A 20,982-nucleotide genomic window follows, 5' to 3' on the forward strand; every position below is an offset into this window, starting at 1 on the left:
GGGTGCGGAGACCTGGAGCCCAGGGGACGGGGATGTGCCCAGTGGGAGGAGGAGCTGAAGCCACCCCGTCCGGAGGACCAGGACGACACCTGTCTTCCGTGGCCTCTAGATAGATGAGCCTCCTGAAGGAGACTCAAGGAGTGAGGGGTGGGTCACAGGAGCTGGTAGGTGGCGAGGAGGCCACACAAGCTCACCCTCCCAGCCGGGATGGGGTGGACAGCACCCCCGAGGCCTGGCCTGATCGTTCCTGCCACACTGCTCTGCCCGTTTTAGGGTCATCTACAAAAACTCCATTTCCACCTGAAACCCGTACCCTGGCCAAGTTACACAGCTGCCCGGAGGCACAGCCGAGGCACAGTTACAGCGTCTCCTTATTCAAAGCTTCGCAAACACTCCAAGGGAGCGCATTTCGTGAGCTTTGTAGCTTTCAGCCAGAAGAATGTGGAGTCGACTGGAACAGCAAGGGTTTGAACTGCGCGGGTCCACCTATACACGGGTTGTTTTTCAATAAATACACGTTTTCTCTCCCTTGTGATTTCTCAGTAACATTTTATTTTCTCCAGCTTACTTTGTTGTAAGAATTGAAATACATGGAACTCTCAAAGTGTGTGTTAACTGACTGTTCACGTAATCGGTGAAGCTTCAGGTCAATGGTGGGTGGTCTCTCGGCAGCGATGTTTTCGGGGAGTCAAAATCAGTTTCAGCTGCCAGGGGGTGGGTGTCCATAACCCCCGTGTCTTTCAGGGTCAATGGTACTTGCTCTAAATAACTTTTAAGGGCATTACATACATGGATATACACTCAAAAGACCAGCAATCACCCCTGTTTAATTATTAAGCGCCTGTTGTATGCCATGTGGTTTGCTACATAACAGCATTCCACACAGCGACCCAGCAAGGAGGACATCCACACCTCCGTTAAGACGTTCTCACTGAGGGAGTGGCCCGCATCACAGAGCAGGTAACAAAGGTGACACCCACGCAGACAGGGAGCCAGGCTAGCACCCAGGCCTGCCTGGTGACAAAGCCGAGATCTCATTAGGTGACGATACTTATCTGTAACCAAAGAGAAACCCCACAGAGTCGTTTCAATAGATTTTTCTTTCTTATTCTAAGGAGGGAGTAGGACACGGGGAATGTACAAAGACAAGTGGCTGATGTCATAGAGCCACGCCCCCTTCTACACACGGCCAGGACTCCCCGTCAGCCTGAGCCCAAGTCCTGAGGCCAGGCCCGGGCTGCAGGCTTTCCACCGAAAGGGTCAGGGAGGGGCTCCTTCCGGGGTTTGACACAGCTGCCCGTGGTGGCCAGGTGCGTCCACGTCACGCAGCACACGTGCACACACTCACACCACACAGTCAAACTCCCACCCACGCTCACACACGCTCACACTGACACACACAATCACTCACACCCATACACTCAGGGACTCATACACTCTCACGCTCACACATACAATCACTCACACTCATGGTCACGCAGATGCTCGCACACACATTCATACTCGCACACATGCTCTTCTACCAGGGACGTCAGTGAACTGTCAGCTCAACCCTCCCCTGAGCCTGACACTGCAGATGGACAGAGGGCGGCCAACGGAATAACCGGATTTGCCGAAAAGAGAGACGCTCTGGGGTGGGTGTGCTTCCTGCCTCTCTGACCCGCCCCTCAATTTACTCCCCTTCCCTGTCGGCACTCTCACTGACACGCAGGAGCTGAGTCAGAGGAGAGCCTTCCGGTCTGAGGCTGCTGCGGGGCTGAGATGTCCCGCCCCTCCGGGAGCATTTGCACTCCTGACCGCCTGAGGGCACGCAGGGCGGGCCCAGGGTGGCCGCAGGGTGTACGACAGGGGCACACGCTGCCGCCTCCCCCGGGAACAAATGTCAAGGGTTCCCACGACGACGGGATAGCAGGTGAGTTCTCTGGGTTGCCGTCATTTTCCAAGGAACTATGGGTTGCATCTGTTAATAGTCGCGGCTCTGGGCAGCAAGGCAGCCCTGAGCACTTGTCATTACTCACTCAGCCTTTGCTGAGCGCCAACTGTATGCTGAAGTCGTTGGGTTCCCGCCACACGGTTCCGCCATTGCTCACAGAGGTGTGACGTGAGACATCCCTGGGACAGAGGGACAATGTCCCACTTCAACCAGAGTCAACTCGTCTGGATAGAAGCCAAGGCTCCACAGCCTCGCCTTGTCTTTCTGCCCAACGTCCTCATCCTCTGTGAGACAAAGCTCCCGGGAGGGAAGTCAGCCCCTCTGTGCAAAGAAGCCCCCCAGCCCCATTCTTAGAAAGGGGGTGTGCAGAGCGCTGGGACCCCCACCGCACAGACACACACGGTTGGCGAAGGCCTCACTCCCACCGCGAGGCCGCCCACACCTGTGCCCAGGTCCCGGGGAAGACCCTCTGCTGGGGGTCAGGCCAGGGGACAGGAAGGCCACAGGCACAGAGCAGCATATGGACGACTTTCCAGAGAGAAGACGCAACAGTGTTAAACATGTAGAAACTAACAATCGTGTTTGTCCAAGGAGCGGGAAAAAGAGAGGGAGAGAAGGAGGCAGGGGCGGTGCCGTGGTGCAATAAAAAGGTTAGTTCCACCAGTCTCCACTCCGGGCATGTGCCCGGGGCTCGAGGGGTGGTAGTGGGGGGCCCCCAGGCACAGTCCCAGCCCTTCCAGACCGCAGGGCATCCTCTCTCCGCTCAGAAAGCCCCGCTGCCGTCGGGGAGAGCCGGGTCGAGGAGCAGCCGCCTTCTGTGGGAGTGAAGCGACCTCCACGGCTGCCGTTTGTGCAGAGGCCCACGGGGGTTAAATTATGGCGCACGAGGCGGGGTTTCTCTGGCGCGGCCCCTCCGGGTCTCGCTTTTATCTCCGTGAAGATCCGGCCTGTGGAAATTCGGTGCACATGGTTTTTGATCTGAAAAATAGAACATTTCCACATGTTCCTGTGCATTTTCGAAGCCGGGAGAGCAACACCACTTTCATATCTGAGTGTGGGAGGCACAGCAATCTGATTCCTTTTAAAACGCAGCCAGACAGGGCTTTTCCCAAGACATTCAGGGTGGGGGGCTGCACAGGTGAGTCCGCCCACCACGGAGACCTCACCAGGCTGGGTGACCTCTCCCAACAGGGCGACTCCAGGGTGGGAGGTGCTTCTTCCCAGGCCGCATCCCGCCTTGTGGCTGTAACTAGCCAGCAGCCTCCTCGCCCAGCTCCAGGTTCACCAGCATCCCAGCATGTCCGGGGCACCAGGAAGAGGTGGAGGTGACAGGGAGGCAGTTCAGGGACTCCAGGCACCCCAAGCGCTCCCTGCCCTCCCCAGCTGAGTCAGGAGGAAGATCCCGGGCCAGCAAAGCCAGCTGGCCAACCGGGCTGACGTCTGCAGGGGCAGGGCCCATGGAACACACCGGGAGGTGGGACTGGAGTGGGCCCTCTGCGATCTGGAAGTTTGTCAGTGGGGGCTGACTCGCTCCCAGGGCTAGACGCCCTTCCCTCTCTCACCAATACACGGCCCTCGTGAACATCTGTGCACGTGAGAGGACCACAGGGCCCTGCGGAGCTGGCGGGTTAGCAGGGGTGGGGGCTGTGTGTGGCCAACCGACCCTCCCTCCACCCCTGCAGCCCCCTTACCAGGCGGCCGGCCCCCTGCGCCCCCAGCAAAGAGGCCTGATGCAGAGGCAGGCGGCTGCAGCAGGACCCACGCCGGAAGGGACGAGCCAGGAGGACTCAGGCGGGCCTGCCTCCCCCGGGAACTCGGCAAAGAACAGCCCGAGATTGATTCCTGAACCTGCTCTGACCTTCCGGGCATGGGGTCAGCCTGCTATCAATCATGTCAGGGAGGGGGAGGGGCCGGGGCTGTGTGTGTGTGTGTGTGTGTGTAATGCCAATCCACACTGAAATTCTAGGGAACATTCACCAGCCATGAAGTGTTTTCTTCCTAACTGGGGCTGATTTGGAATCAGTAAAATGCTTGTGCAGCGGGTCTGCCCTCTTCTTTCCTCCCCCTGCTCCTGAACACACACTCACAGGCACACACAAGTGCAGGCACATACAAGCACACGGCACGTGCGCACACGTGCACACGCACACCCCTAGGCACTCAAAGTAACCTGCGGCCCAAGGAAAAGCTGACCTTGAGAAGTGTGATTTCCAATTCGAATTCAAGTTCAGCCAGGAGGCTGTGCCTGTCCTTCCCACAGCCTCCTCTGCATGTCCTCCAGCCTCAGTCCCCTAGTGAGGGGCCCCAGCACCACGAGCAGCCTGGAGGGACAGACTGGCCCAGATGCTGTGGGGCCAGCTGGCTCGAGCTGCATTCCACGCCTCGGGGTTGGGCTCCTGCACCCCTATCTGCAAACGTACACGCTGGGACCCTTGCCTTCCTCTACAGTCACTGCCTCCAGCACTGGGGGACAAGCCCGCTGGGCCCAAGGGAGTGGAGGCTGCTGACCCACAGGGTGATGGTCACAGCATTGGGAGGGACAGAGGGACAGCCATACGTCCATACCCTGGGCGGTTTTGACATCACCTCTCGTCCCAGAGGCCCCCGGGACAGCAGCCATGAGCTGCCGCATCTCTCTCTCCCTGGTTAGACTCTGCCAGGAGAAGACAGATTCTTAGGGGTGAGCTGGGAGCAAAGACTCTGATAAGATCATTGGAATTAAAAATCCTGTTATAATATCATCTGTACAGTATGATTCTCTTACAAACATGTTCCTATGAGACTCACACCCACAGAAAACACCAGAAGGCTTGACACCAACACGAAAGAGGTAGTTACCTCCTGAGGGTGCAGCACCGGACTAACTCAGCGGATTTTCCAAACTTTCCACTTTTTGTTGGCAGAGGGCAGTGAGGTGTCATTGGGTCTGCGGGCAGCAGAGCGTGGACTGGAAGCGAGCGGGCAGCCTGAGCTCGGCAGTCCAGCCGGCCGGAGCCTGCAGCTTCCGCTCTACCACGCAGCACTGTTCTCCGAGGGCGGCCTATCCCCACCCTGTGCTCATTCTGACGTTGAGCCCGCCCCCTCTCCGGGACTGTGAAGGGGCCGTGGGGACACAGCTGGCGGAGTCCTGTGTTCACACCCCTCATTTCTCCTAACAGCGGGATCCCCAGCATCGGTCTGGACACATGGCCGATCGCAGCAGACTACATTTCCCAGACTCCCCTGCTGCTGGCTGCAGATTACTGTCGATGTTTGGAGCCATTCCTCCTGCTCTTAAACAGAATGCCAGAGGTTCCTACATAGCCCAAGCACTTGAGGACCGGTTTTCTGTCCCTCAGCCCCAGGGTCCCCCAGATAAACTCCCTGTCACCCCACGGTCCCTTTGAGGGGGCTGTGTGTGAACTGAGCTCGGGCACAGCAGTCCATTGTCACTCTGCACAAGGCCATCACTCCAAGTGCGGCATCCTCACCTTCCCTGGCATTTCTGGGGTGAACAGGGTTCTGGGGGCTCAGGGGACAGCAGTCACAGGGACACCTACAGGACACGTTTCACTCTCTGCCCCGAAACTATGGCTGCACTCACCTGGGCTGGTAGCTGCCACCTGTTGTCCCTGCGAAACCCACACCTCTGCTGCCTCCTGCTCCGCCGCCTGCACTACTCCTCTCCACATGCCCAGGTGGCCCAGGTGTTCCTCCGCTGCAAGAGCCCGAGTTCCCTTCCAGCTGCCGCACTCTGCTGTGGCCCCAGGACACGAAGCCATTAGCAACTCCCAGAGGCGAGAGAGTGTGGCCTTGGCCGTCCTCAGGAGCAGGGAAGGCAAGCGTCCGAAAACGGGAGAGGACACCAGGGACACTCAGTCGCTGGTCTTGCAAACACGCATTATTAACGTGGTTTCTAAGTTTCGTCGGTAGGTTCCTGGGGAAGCTCCCGGACAGGAGCAGCAAACACAGCCTCCTCTCCCCTCCCCGGCTGGTGACCAGGGACCTCCCCGGGCCTAGTCACCAGCAGGGTTGGGGGCTGGGACAGGCGGGTCCCTTCTCACCCAGCGGTCACTTGTGAGTAGGAGGCGTGGACCTGGTTTGTGTTTTGGCTTCTCAGAAGCTCTTTCTCTTCCTTCTGAAGTTTCCCATGGGGAAAAGCTCCTGGGTAAACGAGGCAGGAGTTGTTAAAAAAACCAGATGGACCCCGTCCTGGCCCTCGGCCTGACCACCTACAAGTCCGGAGCCGTCGGGTGATGGACGGGGAGAGCAGGCACTTCTCGGTCTGTCATCGGCCCGTTTCGCACCGCGGGTGAGGAGCGTCCCACCGTTGGATCTGAAGGTTCTCCTTGGTCACACGTGCTTTTCTGCACAAAGAAATGTTGACAGAGACCTTGGGCTGACAGAGACCAGCAGGCCCCTGAGGGCCCCGGGAGCAGCGAAGGCCAGGAGCCATGCTGGCCCGACGTCAGGCAGTGTGGGCCCCAGGCAGGAGCCAGGGAAGCCTGGCCACCTCGGCCCCCTGCGGCGAGCAGACCTCCTGAATGGAGAGCGGAGCATCGTCTCCAGCAGACACGAGGGGGGCCGTGAGCCGACATCCCCTGTCTCAGCCCGCGGGCCTTTGAATGTGTCCGCGCAACCCGGCAGTTCACCGCGTTTACGGTAATTGCTCTCTCCGGTAAGTTCCGTGAATTTACCATAGCAGCCACTTTTCAAAGCTCCTCGTTAGCTCGGGACGTGGGAACGCTGTAGATGGTGTGATGGAGCCGGCCCAGGGGAAGGCAGGGGAGAGCGCATGGGAGTCCCAGCTTAGAGAGACCCTGTTTCCACCGGCACCGCAGCGCAATGCGGGGCGCACACGGGGCTCCTCCAGGGGCACAGCGTCCACGGTGCTGTGGAGTGGAGGGCCTCGGGGGCAACCGAGGTCCCGCCTGCAGTTCGGGAATCGGCGGGTCACCGCAGAGGCGTCCTCGGACCTTCCCTGCGTCCAGCAGGAGCTGTGTGCGGTGTGCCCACAGCACCAGACGCCCGTTCCCGCCGGGGCCCAAGCTGACAGAGATCCCTCGCGCTCACTTTCCTTCAGTGCCTCTATGTTTCACTCTGTAAGTCCCTTTATCTTCAAGTCGCGTTGTTGCAGCCTGGGCTCTGTTCCTTGCTTTTTCCCTTTGAAATGTGTTTGGAAGGATCAAAGGTGCATTTTGGGTCTCCTTACCCCAGCCCCCGGGACGTGATGCCTCCTTTCAGGGCTCTGCTGGTCCTCCTGGTGCGTCTCCACAGGCCCTGTGAGCTCCTCTTCCTCAGGGACGGCCCCCCTGCAGCCCCAGAAATGCCTGAGCGGGGCAGGCGCCGCTCCCCGGGCTTCTTTGTCACACTGGGACCTTCCAGGTCGCTGTCTGTTTCAGATCGGCTCTGTGTTCCGTCCCTGCTCAACATTCCCCAACAGCACGGACGGAGGGAATGGGGCCCCCCACCCCAGGCACAAGGGGGTCCGGAGCCAGCAGAGGGGTCCGTGCAGTGTCCCTGGCGTGGAAGGCTGTGTGTGGCCAGTTCCTGTTCAGAGACGTGACTTCTCCATCCTAGTCCCGGCTTGGCGAAGCCGCTCTGTGCCGACACACTCTGTACACAGCATCTATGAACACCACCGGCGTCCGGGCGGGTGTCAGGGCCTCTTCCCCCACCGTATTCCCAGCCCCGGTAGCCTCTGGTCCCCGCCTCTCTCTGTGATGTTCTGGGTCAGGCCTGAAATGGTGAGGAGACACGGAACGAGGGTGAGCAGGACAGCACAGTGTCTGCAAATCCCACAGTTGTGCTCTCGGGAGCTCGAAGCCCAGCCTCGGGACTGCGCGGGGTCCCTGACTGGGCCTGAAGCTCCCGAACCAATGCCGGAGGAACCCAGGTCACCTGTTTGGACGGACCCAGCTGAGGGGCCCCGGGCGTGTGAGGAGAGGCTCTGCAGATTCTGCACTCAGCACGAACGCGTGGGAGGTATTTCCAGGGAAAGGGTCTCGCACTGTCTCCCCTCAGCTGCCCACATCTGCTCCCAGACTTCTTGGGCAGCCCAGGCTCTGCTGAAGCAAAGCCCCTCCCCAGGAGGCCGTCTGCCGGTTGCGTGGGCTGCTCTGCTGGGCATCGGCCCCGCCCTGACTGCAGCCACTGAGGGAACCGTGCAGAAGGGGACACCACCTGGCCTCGGCCCGGGCCCACCCCAAGGGCACTGCAAAGTCCCCACTAGTCAACCCCTTGCTGAGCTCATTTGAAGGACATTGGTTTAATTTCAGACCAAAGCTTGGCTTTCTTCTCTGTCTGGAAGAAGAGCATCTTAGAAGAGGACAAATGAAGTTCATGCATTGGCGTTGGTGACAAAGTGTGCACCCTACGTAGACAGACTTCCTTGGCCGCTGGGTGTTGGCCTCTGCCCCGAGGTCTGCAGCTACCAGAAGGCAGCTCGGACAGGCGGCAGGGCAGGTCCCCAGGGACAGTAGAGGAGAAGGTGCTGACAGCTGCCAAGCCCTCCTGCAGCCAAAGGCAGGGGGGCACCGGGGTCCAGCAGCCTCAGATGCTGGGTGTCCCCAGGGCTGCAGACCAGTGCACAGTGTCCCGACCCGGAAGGACGCATGCCGGGGCCTCGAACTGAGATCTCAGCACTCCAGTGTCACACGGGGGTCTTTGCTGGCATGCCAGTGGACACCTTCCCAGCCTCACGGTAGAGCGGTCACCATGGAAAATCCTGTGGCTCAGGGGTGGCAAAGGAAAGCAGGAAGCTGCCGGGCTGAACTCCACATGGAGGGTTGTTAAAAATTAGGCACCACTGGATACAGGCACCAAAGCAGAAGCTGAAAAGTAGAACAGGAAGGGCGGGCGTGCCGGCCTCCAGGTGGGACCTGAGGGAGTTTCGGGTGCAGACATGTGGGCGAGCAGCCCCTCAGCCGGGCACCTTCAGAGGCCGCCGCACCCCCCACCTCATGTTCTCTCCTGCTTGGGCCACAGGACGGAAAGAAGACGACGAGGAAGAGGGGTTAGTACCTGACTGTGACCAGCACCCTTCTCAGTACGTACACGGAGGACACCACTCGTAGTCACGGCACCCTCGGTGGGCCGAGGTCATTGCATTTGACCCACCAAACACGCTCAGTCAATCGTAAAGGACACATGCACCCAGAGACACCGTGGGACTTGCTCAAGGACAAACAGCTAATAGGCAGCAAAGCCCAGATGTCACCAAGTTTGGGAACACGCATTTTCCTCTCCCGCCGACACAGAGCCCTGTGAGTGTCCCTTCTCTTCTTGTCTGAGGCCTGAATGCCCCCAGCCCCTGGCTCCTCCGCAGTCCGAGAGGGAAGTCAGTCCAGACTCAGGTCACCGCGACCTGCTGGGAGGGGAGGCGTAACTCCGCCCACACAAGCCCCACCCTGGCTTGGCCCAGAGCCCGGGCCTGGGGATCCCGTCGCCAAGCACCCCCAGCTCAAGCTTGCCCACTCAAATAAAAACATTTCCTTGAACTTTCCCTTAAAAAATGAATAGACTTTGTTGTTTTTAGAGCAGTTTTAGGTTTACAGCAAAACAGAACGGTTTCCGCAGACGGTTACTGTGGAGCTAAGGTTCCCTGTTATTAGGACCTGCCACCGCTGAGGAGCCAGTGTCGGCACGCGTCAACTGCAGCCCGCAGTGTGCATTGGGGGTCCCTCTCTGTGCCGTGCATTCTGTGGGTTTGGGCACACGCGAGTGACAAATCCCCACCCTGAAAGTGCCAGGGGACAGCGATCTGAGGAAGGAAGGCTCACAGAACACACGTGGACACGTGGACACATGGGCATGTGGACACGTGGACGTGCCGTGGTGACTCACCGAAATGGTCGGCCTGGCCAGTCAGTGAGCTATGCCTGGATTGGCCTTTTCTTTTCTTTCCTTTTTTAAAAATCTCACCCAATGATGTATTTATCGATTTTAGAGAGGGAGGAAGGGAGGAGAGAGAGAGAGAGAGAGAGAAAGCTATGAAAACACATAGCTTTGGCTGCCTCCTGTATGCACATGAACCAGGGATCCTACCCAAAACCCAGGTATGTGCCTGGACTGGGAATCGAACCCACAACCTTCTGGTGTACAGAATGACATTCTAACAAACTGAGCCACCCAGTCAGGGCGGCCTCTTCAGTGTGAGGACTCATTATTTGACCACTGCTCACTGTGTTCATCAGGGACTGTTAACACAGCCAAGTACCGTCAGTCAAAACCTTTGGAATCATAAATGTTATTTTTATCTCTGTGGCTCTTGCTCCTTCTTGATTTTTTGTTTGTCTTTTCTTTCTTTCTTTCTTTTTTTTTTTTGAACACTTTGAAACTCTTGACATCCGTTAAGTGTTCAGCAGCCCCCCAGTATCCGAGAGGCAGCGTCCAGCGGTCCCCTGGTATCTGAGAGGCAGTGTCCAGCGGCCCCCCGGTATCCGAGAGGCAGTGTTCAGAGATTCAGACCCTACAGGGTGTTTGCTGGGTGAGCAATCCTGCCTCTCCTCGCCGTCCCCTCCATCGCAGTCTGAGGTCAAACTCCACCTCTCGGTGGCCTCACCGCCTCCCAGCTGTCCCCGAGACCTGCCTGTGGAGGCTCGCGTCTCCTTTGGGCGAAGCCTAAACGCTGTGCCTTCTTTGGAGCCTTCCCGACTGCTGCATGCTCTTTCATCAAAAGTCTCCGCTGTCTGTGTCTTGTCCGGGGTGCGTGTCTGCTGCACCATGTGAATCTAAGCATTTGCAGGAAGTCGCCAGGCCCTGTTCGGTGCCAGGCCCCACGGCTTCTCTCCAGCAGGATGCCGTGGAAGGCACGACCAGTGCAGCTGCCTTGCCTTCAAGATGCTCTCCATCTCTCAAGAGGCACGCAAGCGAGAGGGGCAGCAGGGTGGGTCTTCATGTGGCCACCAGGGGGCGTGCTAGGCAAGCCTGGTGCAGGACCTGCCTGCCCCCCAAGCTGGGAGGGGATGGGCATTGAAAGGCAACGAGAGAGCAGAGGACAGGACCACGAGGCCGGGAATGAAAGCCCATCCCGAGGGCCACAGAAACAACCCCTAGAAAGCTGGGCACCCTCAGCCTCACACCACACGCCCTCTGCTCCTGAGAAAATGCACACAAAGGAGAGCAAGCGCTCTGCTTACGGTGCTCAGGGGAGGGGGCTGAGGAGACGCACCCTACTGGAGCGTCCCTGCCCTCGCCCAGGGCTGTGGGTGCCCGGCCCCAGGACCCAGGGGCGCTCGGGCTCTGCTGGAAAGTGGGCTCCCACCCCCGAGGACAGAGCCCCCTCTTCTCTGGGACACGGGCTCAAGTCAGAGTCTGGGCCGAACAGAGGGCGGTGCTGTGGCTCTGAGCCTGGGGCAGGTCACTCACCTCCCCAGAGTTCAGCACCCCCCCAACATGCATAATAAGGGGCCCGCTTGCTTAGGTTCCTGTGCAGATTGGAAAATCCACGTGCAGAGGAGGAGTGATGTTCCACGCGCCCAGCTGACCCCTCTGACCGCTGCGGTAACCGTGATGACCGCAGCCCCCACCCTGGCACACTGGCTGTCCAACGCCAGCTGCCTGCCTCTGACCCCCCACTGCCCTGCCTTTCCCTCTGGACGGCTGTCTCCGGCCCCCAGCCCAGTGGGGTCCCTCCCTGCCCTGAGCAGGAAGGACGAGGAAGGTCAAGCCCCCCTCTCCCCTAAACCACCCCCTTCTCTCCAAGAATGCCCCCTTACTCTGAGCCCTCCCTACTTCCTCCCCACCCCACCTCCTGCAGAGGACAAGGGCAGGAGGGGGAAGAGGCTGGGAGCAGGTGAGGAGGCCTGGGGACCCTCAGCTCTTCCTGGCCCTGAGGCACTTATTACTATTATGATGGTCATTTGCAGGACCCCTCCTGAGGGTGTCAAACTGGAAATGGTCATGCAGGTGACTGAGGGAATGATGGCCAACCTGGCCATTTTGGGAAGAGGCCCAGCCTCCTGCCCCTTGGTGCAGATGGTGCTCTGCACAGCAGGGACCCAGCAAACAGGGGCCAGTAGAGAAGACCACCCTCCCCGCAGTGTCCACGGTGACAGGAACGGGAGATTTCAGGCCAGGGGCGCCCATGCGCACCCACAAAAGGACAACCCAACTCTACCACCCCGGGGACCAAGATGGGCCTCTACCTACGCACCTCTCCAGAACCGCAGGTGCCTGTTTGAGCCGCCCCATGGTGCACTGGCCTTTCCTTCTGTCCCAGGCCAGCAGCATCGCTCTGCGACTGTTTCAGAAATCAAGGGCTTCTTTGTTCACAGCCTGGAAACTCAGGGACTCCACGGGGACACGCTCAAGTGTCCGCAGGTGCCGCTCAAACCAGCGTCCAGGCACAACACCCCTGCCCACTGGAGAGCGGGGAGGGGCTCTGAGGCTGGACTTTCCCGCACAGAGTGCCAGGGCATGAGCTCATGGGCCTGCGTCTCTGCCCCCGAGACCTGCCGAGGATTGAAAAGGTCACACGTGCAGGCCAGTCGGTACCATGTGCGCCCCTCTAACTGGTCAGGAGGGGGCTGTTGCACGGACTTCCCTGAATCCTCAGCCCAAACCCCTGACAGCTGCAGGCACACGCGTTTCACAGAAAGGACGCAGAGACGCAGAGAAGGGAACGGCTGCCCGGGGACACTCAGCATGGCCGCCCCACAGTCCCCGGGGCGGCAGCCAATCTGTCCATTGGAAGAAAGAAAGCACGTCTAATATGGAAGAATGCATCCTTTTTCATGAGGATGTTCGCCAAGGAGCTACGAGGGCAGGCGCACCCTCGGTTTCCTGGTAGGTACATTCTGTGTCGTTGGTGTGACCCTTCCACCATCCTGTAATTAAGCAAGCCGGTTGCTTACAAGCCACGCCAAGGTGCTAATTCAATTCCCGCCTGGGCCTTCTTTTCAAGCTTGTTTACCTGGGAAGCCGTGTGTAACTAAAGGAAATCCCACAGCAAGAGGGGGGAGCCCTGGGGGGCCTTCCGTGTAGTATTTCTCCGAGCGGGAGTCCACATTCTCCAGGCCCCAGAGGTTTAATTACCACACGCAGCCTGCTGTTTCCGGTGGGGGTAGGGGTGGGGGAGGGGGTGGGGGCGCGGCCGGCCGGACCCACGCCCCTGCCCCTGCCCACCCTGCTGCAGGCTCCAGCAGCCTGCTGCCCCTCAAGGGACAAAGGGATTATCCCAGCCGGGAGCCTGTCTGCATTCAGTTTGGAACTTGAATTGCAACTTTCCCCTTTTCCAGCAAATTCTGTGCCTTTGCAGGACTGAACTTTTCTCTCATCTGTCCGGGGCCCAGAAGGAAAAGGAACACAGCCCCACTTCGCACAGGGTGAAGGAGAAACCCCTTCCACCCAGCAATTGGCTTTTGTTTGGTGACCAGCCACTGCCACAAAAGGGGATCCACCCCCTCCCACGCATTCAATTAACCCTCTGTGAGACGGGCCAGGGATTAAGAAGGTTGGCTCAGGCCCCATTCAGAGCCTTCTGAGGGGGCCTTTGGCAGGGGGTTCTTGCCAACAAAGGTTGCCAAACTAAGTAGCTTTTTTTGTTGTTGCTTAGCTCTGGCCTATTGTTGCCGGGAAAGCGACCTTTTCCACTTAATTGGGGCTTTAGAATCCCGGCTCCATTGTGTTTGTATATGAGAAACAGCTGAGGGGCTGGGCGAGTGTGTGAATGTAAGGGCTCCTGCATGCGGTGACTCCAAGGCTACTGAGCGCCGCGATTGTGTCCGCGGAGAAAAACAACCCTCCTGAAGTAACAACCGCTCGGAACCTCATCTTCACGCCGTGCATTCCCGTTTTGTCTCCGGCACCGTGAGCCCTGGTTTGCAGGTTTCGTTTCTATCGTCACAATTCACTGCGGGCCACAGACCCGAGCTCGCACGTCCCCGCGGCTGGGGAGGAAAGCCACCCCTCCCCACGAGCCCCCCCTGCAGGCCCCAGATGCCATTTGTAACAGTTTGGGCCCTGCTTCCTTGTCCATTCCTCTGCTTTAACTCTCTAACGAGACTATAACCCCGAACAGACGAGGTAACGGTGTGTGTCTGGTTGTGTGCACGGTTCAAAGGCAGATGTCCGCAGAGCTGGGTAGGAAACGTCAGCTGCCCAGTGGGCATCCGCAAGACAGCAGGGAGGGCTGAGGCCTGCGGAAAACTGCAGCTGACAGACTCACTCACACTGGGTTCTTTATTTCGCTTCTGATCACTAAGCCGACCTCAGGGAACAGTTCCGGGACTGGGCGTGGGGGCTGGGCCCCCCCGGGGGGAGGCTTGGGCTCTGTCGACAGTGCTAAGCTGATGCCACAAAGTCGGGGCCTTCCGGCCACATCCCTTCCGCACACAGAGGGCTTGCTGGGTGGACACCGGGGTTTCGAAGCCAGGACCTTCACCCTCGGGTCCGGGCCTCTGGGCTCCTGGGGGACTCTGCAGCGTCCGCAGCCCAGCCCACGCGTGTCCAGGGGTGCGCGGCCGTCCCTGGGAGCAGGAAGGCACCGCCTGCGGTCCTGTGGTTGGAATCAGAATCCCTGCAATGAGTTTCTGATTTGATTAAAGAGCATTCCGCAACAGCCACATCATCTCTTTGAATTCCTTCTGGACCGTTCACAGCACTCACTACAGCCCACGGTGGACACCCAAGCACCAGTGAGTGCTGGGCTCTCCTTTCCTTCTCCCACGGTGCCAGAGGGCGCAGACCGGAGTGGCTTCCGTCGGTGACGGCGGCGTGTGCTGATGCAAAGTTCTGTCTGTGGACCGGAGAGCGTGCTCCTCAACACAGGGTGACGCCATTGTGCACACGGAGGGGACCAATGAAGAGCCCCGGGGAGTTCAGAGAGGCGACCCGCAGCCCGGAGTGAAGCCCGAGCCCTCCCCGGTCTGCAGCAGAGAGGGCCGGAGCCCAGCCCACAGGAAGTGGGGCTCTGGGAGGAGGGCCCAGCTGGGGAGCAGAGCCCTGGGCCTGGGGAGGACACAGTGGCTCAGCCCAGAGCCCCCCGACTCAGGGATGTGACGTCAGGCCCCCTCACTGTGTCTCGTTTCTCAGCACCACCCCCAGCCCCGCCCAGGACAGCCTGCCCAGCTCACTGCTGAGACCCTCTGGGAAGGCAGCCCAGCCCTTTGCTCCAGGACTTGATTGGCACACGTGGGTTCTCGCCGACTCATCGATTCAGATGGACGCTGCTATCAATAAGCTGTCATCTCCTCGCCTTTTGTCACCTCAGCTCCTTGCAGCATTCAGCTGCAGTTCATAGGACATTCACTGAAGGGCGGGGGTGGTCTCTGAGACCCCCCTGCCCATCCCCCGCGCCACCTCGACCTCATCTGAGAAGGGCAAATGCTGTCCTCCGAGACCTGCAGGGCACAGAGAAGCGGCACGGAGGTGATGCCCCATGTGATGCCCGTGGGCGGGTTCATTCTGGGCCACGCCCACGCGTCCACTTCCCTTCTGAGTGAAGCAGGAAATGGGGGTGGGGATAGACTGTGTGCTAAGTTACCATTAAGTTAAATTGTAGGGGCGACCTTCAATTCTTCTTTCTCCCCAGATGAGCGGTCCCTCTGCACCCCCTCCACGCCCCGTCCAGGTCCCGCCCCGGCCACCTCTCCTTGAGTCCAAGCACCGTCAGCTCCTGCCGTGTCCACCACGGTAACCTCCCAACCCATCGTCCCGGCCTCGATTCCTGCCCCATGCAGCCCCTCATCCCAGAAGCCAGTGTGGTCTCCCCGCAGAACCTGAGTGAGGCCGGGCCGCCGTCCAGCTGTGGAACCTCCCAGAACACTGAGAACGAAACACAACTCTCTGACTGGCCCTGCCTCTCTCTGGCCTCCGCGTGGATGCAGCCTCCCTCCTTCACTCCCCTGGGCCGTGTTGTCCAGTCCTTCCTCCCGCCCCTCGGACACGCCTGCCCGGCCCACCGCAGGGCCCTTGCTCAGCCTCTCGCTCAGCCTCTCACTCACAGCTCAGCCGGGCGCTCACCCTCTAGGTGCCCCTCCTCAACCTCAGCCCAGACCCACACCTGGGCAGGTATGTCCCGCCCCGAGTGCTCCTGTTCTCGTCCCAGACGGGTGCCCATCATTATCCAGTATTTGTTATTCTCCTTTGTTTCGTTGTCTGCGTTTCTGTCCAGCACCCTGCTCAGCCTGGGAGCTGCCTGAGAGCACAGCCCCGCCCCTTCCCGGCTGGTCCTCCGCCCGAAGACCGAGGCCCGCTGCAGCGTGGGTATTCGGTGTGTTTATTAACTGAGCCAAAATGTGCCGGAGACCTGGCACCTGGGACCGCCCCGCAGACGCACTGCCCGGTAAAGACTAGTATGTGGTCGCGGAATCTTCTCCACCTTTGAAAGTGGAGAACAGTTCATTTCTGCTGCTGCTGTAGTGGCTCTCTCCAGCCGGTCACACGGGTCAGGCCCAGAAGGTCCCTGTCTCCCTGAGAGGGTAGGCGGCCTTCACCAGGAGTGGGCTGTATGCTTACCAGGACGGGTCTGACTGTGGTATTTACCCACCGTCCTCTGGTTCCTGAACACACACACACACACACACACACACACTCACACACACACACACACACTCACGCCCCACACGCCCCACACCCTCTTGCACACAGGTGATAAACGGAGGGTGAGAGCTGGGTCCAAGCCAGAATGTCCTTGTAGCCAACCTTGGAAAATTAGCTTCCTCGCCTGGACCCCCGTTTCCTTCCCCATGAACAGGAGCCGATCCCGGGGGACGGTAAGAGAATTTAGATGAACTTGCCCGTTCACACCGGTGGCGCCTCCACTGAAGTGCACAGTAAAGAAAGTCCGAATGGCAAAAGCAAACAATTATGGTAAAATCAGGGCTCCAAAGTATGAATATGCCTCAAACCGTACGGAAAAGTCTCTAATCATCTGGGGGAAAGTGAGTAACGAGAGGCGTGACCTATACATTGTGGGAGTATGTGTGGCTTTAATTTCCACCTTTCCTTTTTCCTCATTCTCTAAACGGTCATCTAGAGTGTTGATATTTTCAGGGCCCCTCCCCCGCCACAGTTGAACAACCCTCACCGGACAGGAGTCGGCGGGTGAGCGCTCCATCCACCCCGCCCCCCACCAGCCTGGGATCAGCAGCTCAGGAAGCAGGGCCTCCTAGTTGTCCACTGGTCCGAGATGGATCTGCGCGCACTTCCCAGGGTGCGGGGCAGCGGCCGGGCCCCAGGGACCCTCCAGCACTGCCTTCCCTGGACCTGGGGGTGGTGTGTACACCGGGGCTTGAGAGACGGATGAGGCCAAAGGGAGGACGCGGGGTTTGTCCCATTGTCCTCTGTGGGCGCCCAGGCCTGAGGAGGACACGGCCTGTTGGAAGCTTCCAGAGCCTTTCTCTGTCCCTACACTTGTACATGAATCCATCCCTACTGTGTGCTGGACTCTGGGTGCACTAAAGGCAGAATCCAGAGCCGCTGCCCTGGCCTGCCTCGCTTAGTGGGGGTGCAGATGATTCCGATATGATCCCATCACAGAAACAGCATGGGACTTTCAGGGCAAGAGCAGAACCCCGTCCGGGAGCCCCGGGGTGCCTGGTGGCAAACAGCAAGCAGGGGCCCTGCGGGCTGCTGGGGGGCGTGGGGGGCACCGAGGGGCCCTCTGAGACAGAGGCATAGGATCTCGTCGGGGAGGCGGCTGGGAGGGTGCAGGCACTGCGTGGGGCTGGGGAAGCCTGAGCCAGGGCATCCCTGACATGAGGCCGGAAAGGCCCTCGGGAGCAACAGGACAAGGTGGAGGGCCCAGCAGCTTCACTTTTCTGGAGTCCGGCCGGAGGAGCAATTTGGAAGAAACTGCTGGCTACCGAGACCTGAACCTTTGCTTGCTTCCAAGCATGCCCTAGTGCCAGACGTGACCTACCGGAGCAGGTGTCAGTCCGGCCGGCCAACCCCTCCTTGGGCGTGGCTCACAGTCGGTCGTCATACTTAATGGGCCACTGTGACAAGACCCATCCTGGCCGTTCTAAAAAGGCCCTCATCCCGAAGCCCAGGTTCGAACCCCTCTACTCGGCACCCGATCGCTCGGGTCTCTGCCACTTTCCCCGGCTCAGGCCCCCGAATGCCCACATTGGCCTCTTGCTTGTCCCATCTTAACGAGTGCCACCCTCCTAGCACAGAACACACGACCCGAAGGCCACCTGGCTTCCCGGGTTACAACCGGGCCTTCGCTGGGGCCTTCCCCCGGCTTCTAGGCGTGTGCACCCACATTCTGCCGTCATTTTCCCGTTCCAAAGCACGGTGAGGCGGGGGGCGTTTCGTGGGCACACTGAGTGCCCCACCCCATGCCAAGGGCGAAGCAGACAAAGGCCAGTGGGACGCTATCAGCTCCCAAGAGTACAACCTGTCACAGCAAATACGTCACCGACGCTTCCAAGGAAGACTTGAAATGCCGGGAGGTTCCGTGGATTTTCCAACAGCACACAGCTTCCTGGGAACCCAGGACAGGCCCCGAATCAGAACTCAGCCCCGAAGGCCCCCGGGCACATCCCCTGGGCACCATCCCAGACCGTCTGAAGGCACCCTGGCAAATCGCCCTGGGGGCGCACGCTTCACGCTGGTCCACTGCAGACGCAGCGCAGCCAGCATCCGAGATGGATTCTCTGGGGACCCCGCCCCCTGACTGCAGGGATGGCTTTCTGACCCAAGGGCGTCATGCTCTGCCTGCTCGTGCCTTTCACAAAGGAATTATGGAGACGGCACAGCCATCACTCCGTCTGGCAGCAGCGCCCAGCCCCCCAGAACGGCTGCTCCCCACGCACACGGCAGCAGCAGGATCGCAGGGCAGCAGCCGCATCCCAGAGCCCGCCTCACCTGCACGGGCTCTCGGCCGGGCTCGCTCTGCCGCAGCGTCCGTGGGCTCCCCGCAGAGAGTCTCCTCTCCCACACGGCTCCTCTGGAAGAAGCCGTGCAGCTCCCGTTTCCTTCCTCAAGGCAGGCGGGCAGAGCCTCCTCCAGCTGCAGAGAGAAACCAGAGCTGAAAGCCCCACCGGGGCTGCCGGGGGTGCCGGGCACTGCGAAGCACCACCAGCCTGCTGACCTGGCAGGGCTGCGTGAGGGGACTCGCTCGCTCTGGGAGGCGCTGGCTGCCTGGTGCCCAAGCCACAGCCCTCCGGCCCCGGCACTTCGCTCCTGCCACGCCGTTCTGATGACGCCAGCGCCTCTGCCAGCCTCCTGCCACTCACCGCCCAGCCTGCGCCCCGCCGGTGCCGGACGAGAGCTCGCCCTGTGCAGCGAAGCAATTATCGATCCCAAGGCTTCTGCTTCAGTCCCTCTCCTTCATTGGCTCAGCCGGTCAGACTGTTCTCAGCACTCAGGTAGTTGTAGATTCCAGGGGTTTTCCGTAAATACCTATCAATCGAGGTCATTTCGTCCTTTTTAAAAATCCGGGAACCACGCCTTCGTTCCTGTAGAACACTTGTTCTCCTGCTATTCACGTGACTTTGAACTCCCTGTGGCGAGGACACGATTGGCTGGGGAGGCACGGGTATTCAGAACCTTGTAACCACGTAGGAAATTAGTAGTGCGCATTCAAACACGGGTTACGTTGTCGGAGGAAGAGGAGAGGGAGGCCGCAGGGTGCAGCGGGGAGGCCTGGGCTCCAGGTCCAGACCCAACACACACTGACCCACTCACACAGGTGTGAGGGACTGTCCTCAGGCCGCAGATTGCCCGAGTCCCTCCCCGGGTCGCTAATCTGATTGGCTTTTCTTTTCTTGGACCAAGAAAAGACATACCGCCTCCTTGTGGTTTCCAGACAGTGTCCTCATGGGAGGGGGGTCACAGGGCTTGCTGGGGACACATAGCGTGGACCATTGCTGCCCCCTCTGAGCACTGCACTCTGGGGGTTGTCCCCAGGACAGGGACCTCCGCACTGTCACCACAAGGTGGGAAGACACTAGCCGCACCCCGGGCTGGAGTGGCCGCTGGGAGGGTGGGGGGCTCGATGCGCGCAGAGCCAGCTGGAGCAGGGCCTGAGCGCGCTCGGCAGGTGTTAGCGGCTCCGATGGCTCCAGTGCGCGTTTCCGGTCCCGCCCCAGCTGCCTCCGTCTTACTGACCTCCGGTCTCTCCGGCGTGACCACGCAAGCCTCTCCTCGACCCACGGAGAAGTCACGGTCTCGTGCTGGCGAAGGGCAGGCCCCTCCTCCGTGTTTGGGGAGCATGTTTTCCCCATCGTCCACCCCCACCCCGTGTTCCAGGATGCATTGGGCACATGTAACAGGCACCCACAGTGGCGTTAATGTGGAAAAGCGGCTCCATTTGTCCAGAGTGGTGGGTCGGGTGAGTGGCCGTCCCCCCAGGGAGCCCAGGGAGTCTGACGCAGGGCCTGTGTGCGGGGTGCTGCCCCCTGTCACGTGACTGGCCTGCAGGAAGGAGAATTCCAGACAGAAAGCGGGACCTCCGTTGAGGCCTTCTCCTCTGTCCTTCCTTTGTCCCTTAAGACCGTGGCCTCCAACTTCACATCGGTGCACAGGCCAGACAAAGAACCTAATATGGACCCTGAAACTATTCACTGATACATTCATTTTGTGTGTGTGTGTGTGTGTGTGTTCCACACCGGTAATAATAACTATGATAAACAGCACCCAGGGACCTGAACCTGGGAAGAGAGCCTGTAGGAGACGTGTGGGCGGGCCCAGCTTCCAGAACACGGAGCACGGGGAGGCGGGCGCGCTTCAAGATGGCAACCTGACAGCTGGCCCTCGACTCCCAAAGGGGTGGGTGCAGGGGGGCAGAGAGGAGCGGTCTTCCTCACAGCAGTTTTGTGCTTTAAGATTTAAAAAAATTGGCCTCCGTCCCTCCACTAGTCTGTCATTCATTAAATTAAAATATTGTCCCGGCCTGTCCAAAACTCTGGCAGCTGTGCCCCACACGCTGCCGGGGCCTGGGGGTCTCCCGGCGTCCACGACCCGACAAAAGGGACCCCGATGTCCTTCTCGTCACTCCCCGCTGGCCCTGGGTGTTAGTAAATGTACACACTCAGTCTGAGACGCCCCACACACCGTTCCACCGCTTCCCCTTCCGCTGTCGAAGTGTCCATGTGTCCAGGTCAGGGACCGAGGTCCCA

General features: G+C 59.7%; 1 protein-coding gene across 1 annotated transcript; it reads right to left on the reverse strand.

Moving 5' to 3' along the window:
• Positions 1-2,516: 2,516 nt before the first annotated feature.
• Positions 2,517-20,088, reverse strand: LOC128780928 (uncharacterized). Its single transcript, XM_071221615.1, has 4 exons — positions 19,749-20,088; positions 18,954-19,087; positions 18,728-18,871; positions 2,517-2,911 (listed from the first exon to the last, which is right to left on the reverse strand). Exons 1-4 carry the CDS (start codon positions 20,086-20,088, stop codon positions 2,585-2,587), a joined length of 945 nt encoding a protein of 314 aa, XP_071077716.1. The 3' UTR covers positions 2,517-2,584.
• Positions 20,089-20,982: the final 894 nt, after the last annotated feature.

Source organism: Desmodus rotundus, chromosome 5 (genome assembly GCF_022682495.2).
Source record: "Desmodus rotundus isolate HL8 chromosome 5, HLdesRot8A.1, whole genome shotgun sequence".
Taxonomy (NCBI): domain Eukaryota; kingdom Metazoa; phylum Chordata; class Mammalia; order Chiroptera; family Phyllostomidae; genus Desmodus; species Desmodus rotundus.

Excerpts from the sequence above, each read along its gene's own strand:
- LOC128780928 (XM_071221615.1), bottom strand. The coding sequence starts at position 20,088 with ATGGGGAAAACATGCTCCCCAAACACGGAGGAGGGGCCTGCCCTTCGC. Across the intron at positions 18,872-18,953 it reads CCCTCACGCAGCCCTGCCAG|CTGGAGGAGGCTCTGCCCGC; the intron begins GTCAGCAGGCTG and ends TTCTCTCTGCAG. Across the intron at positions 2,912-18,727 it reads CCGGCCGAGAGCCCGTGCAG|ATCAAAAACCATGTGCACCG; the intron begins GTGAGGCGGGCT and ends TCTATTTTTCAG.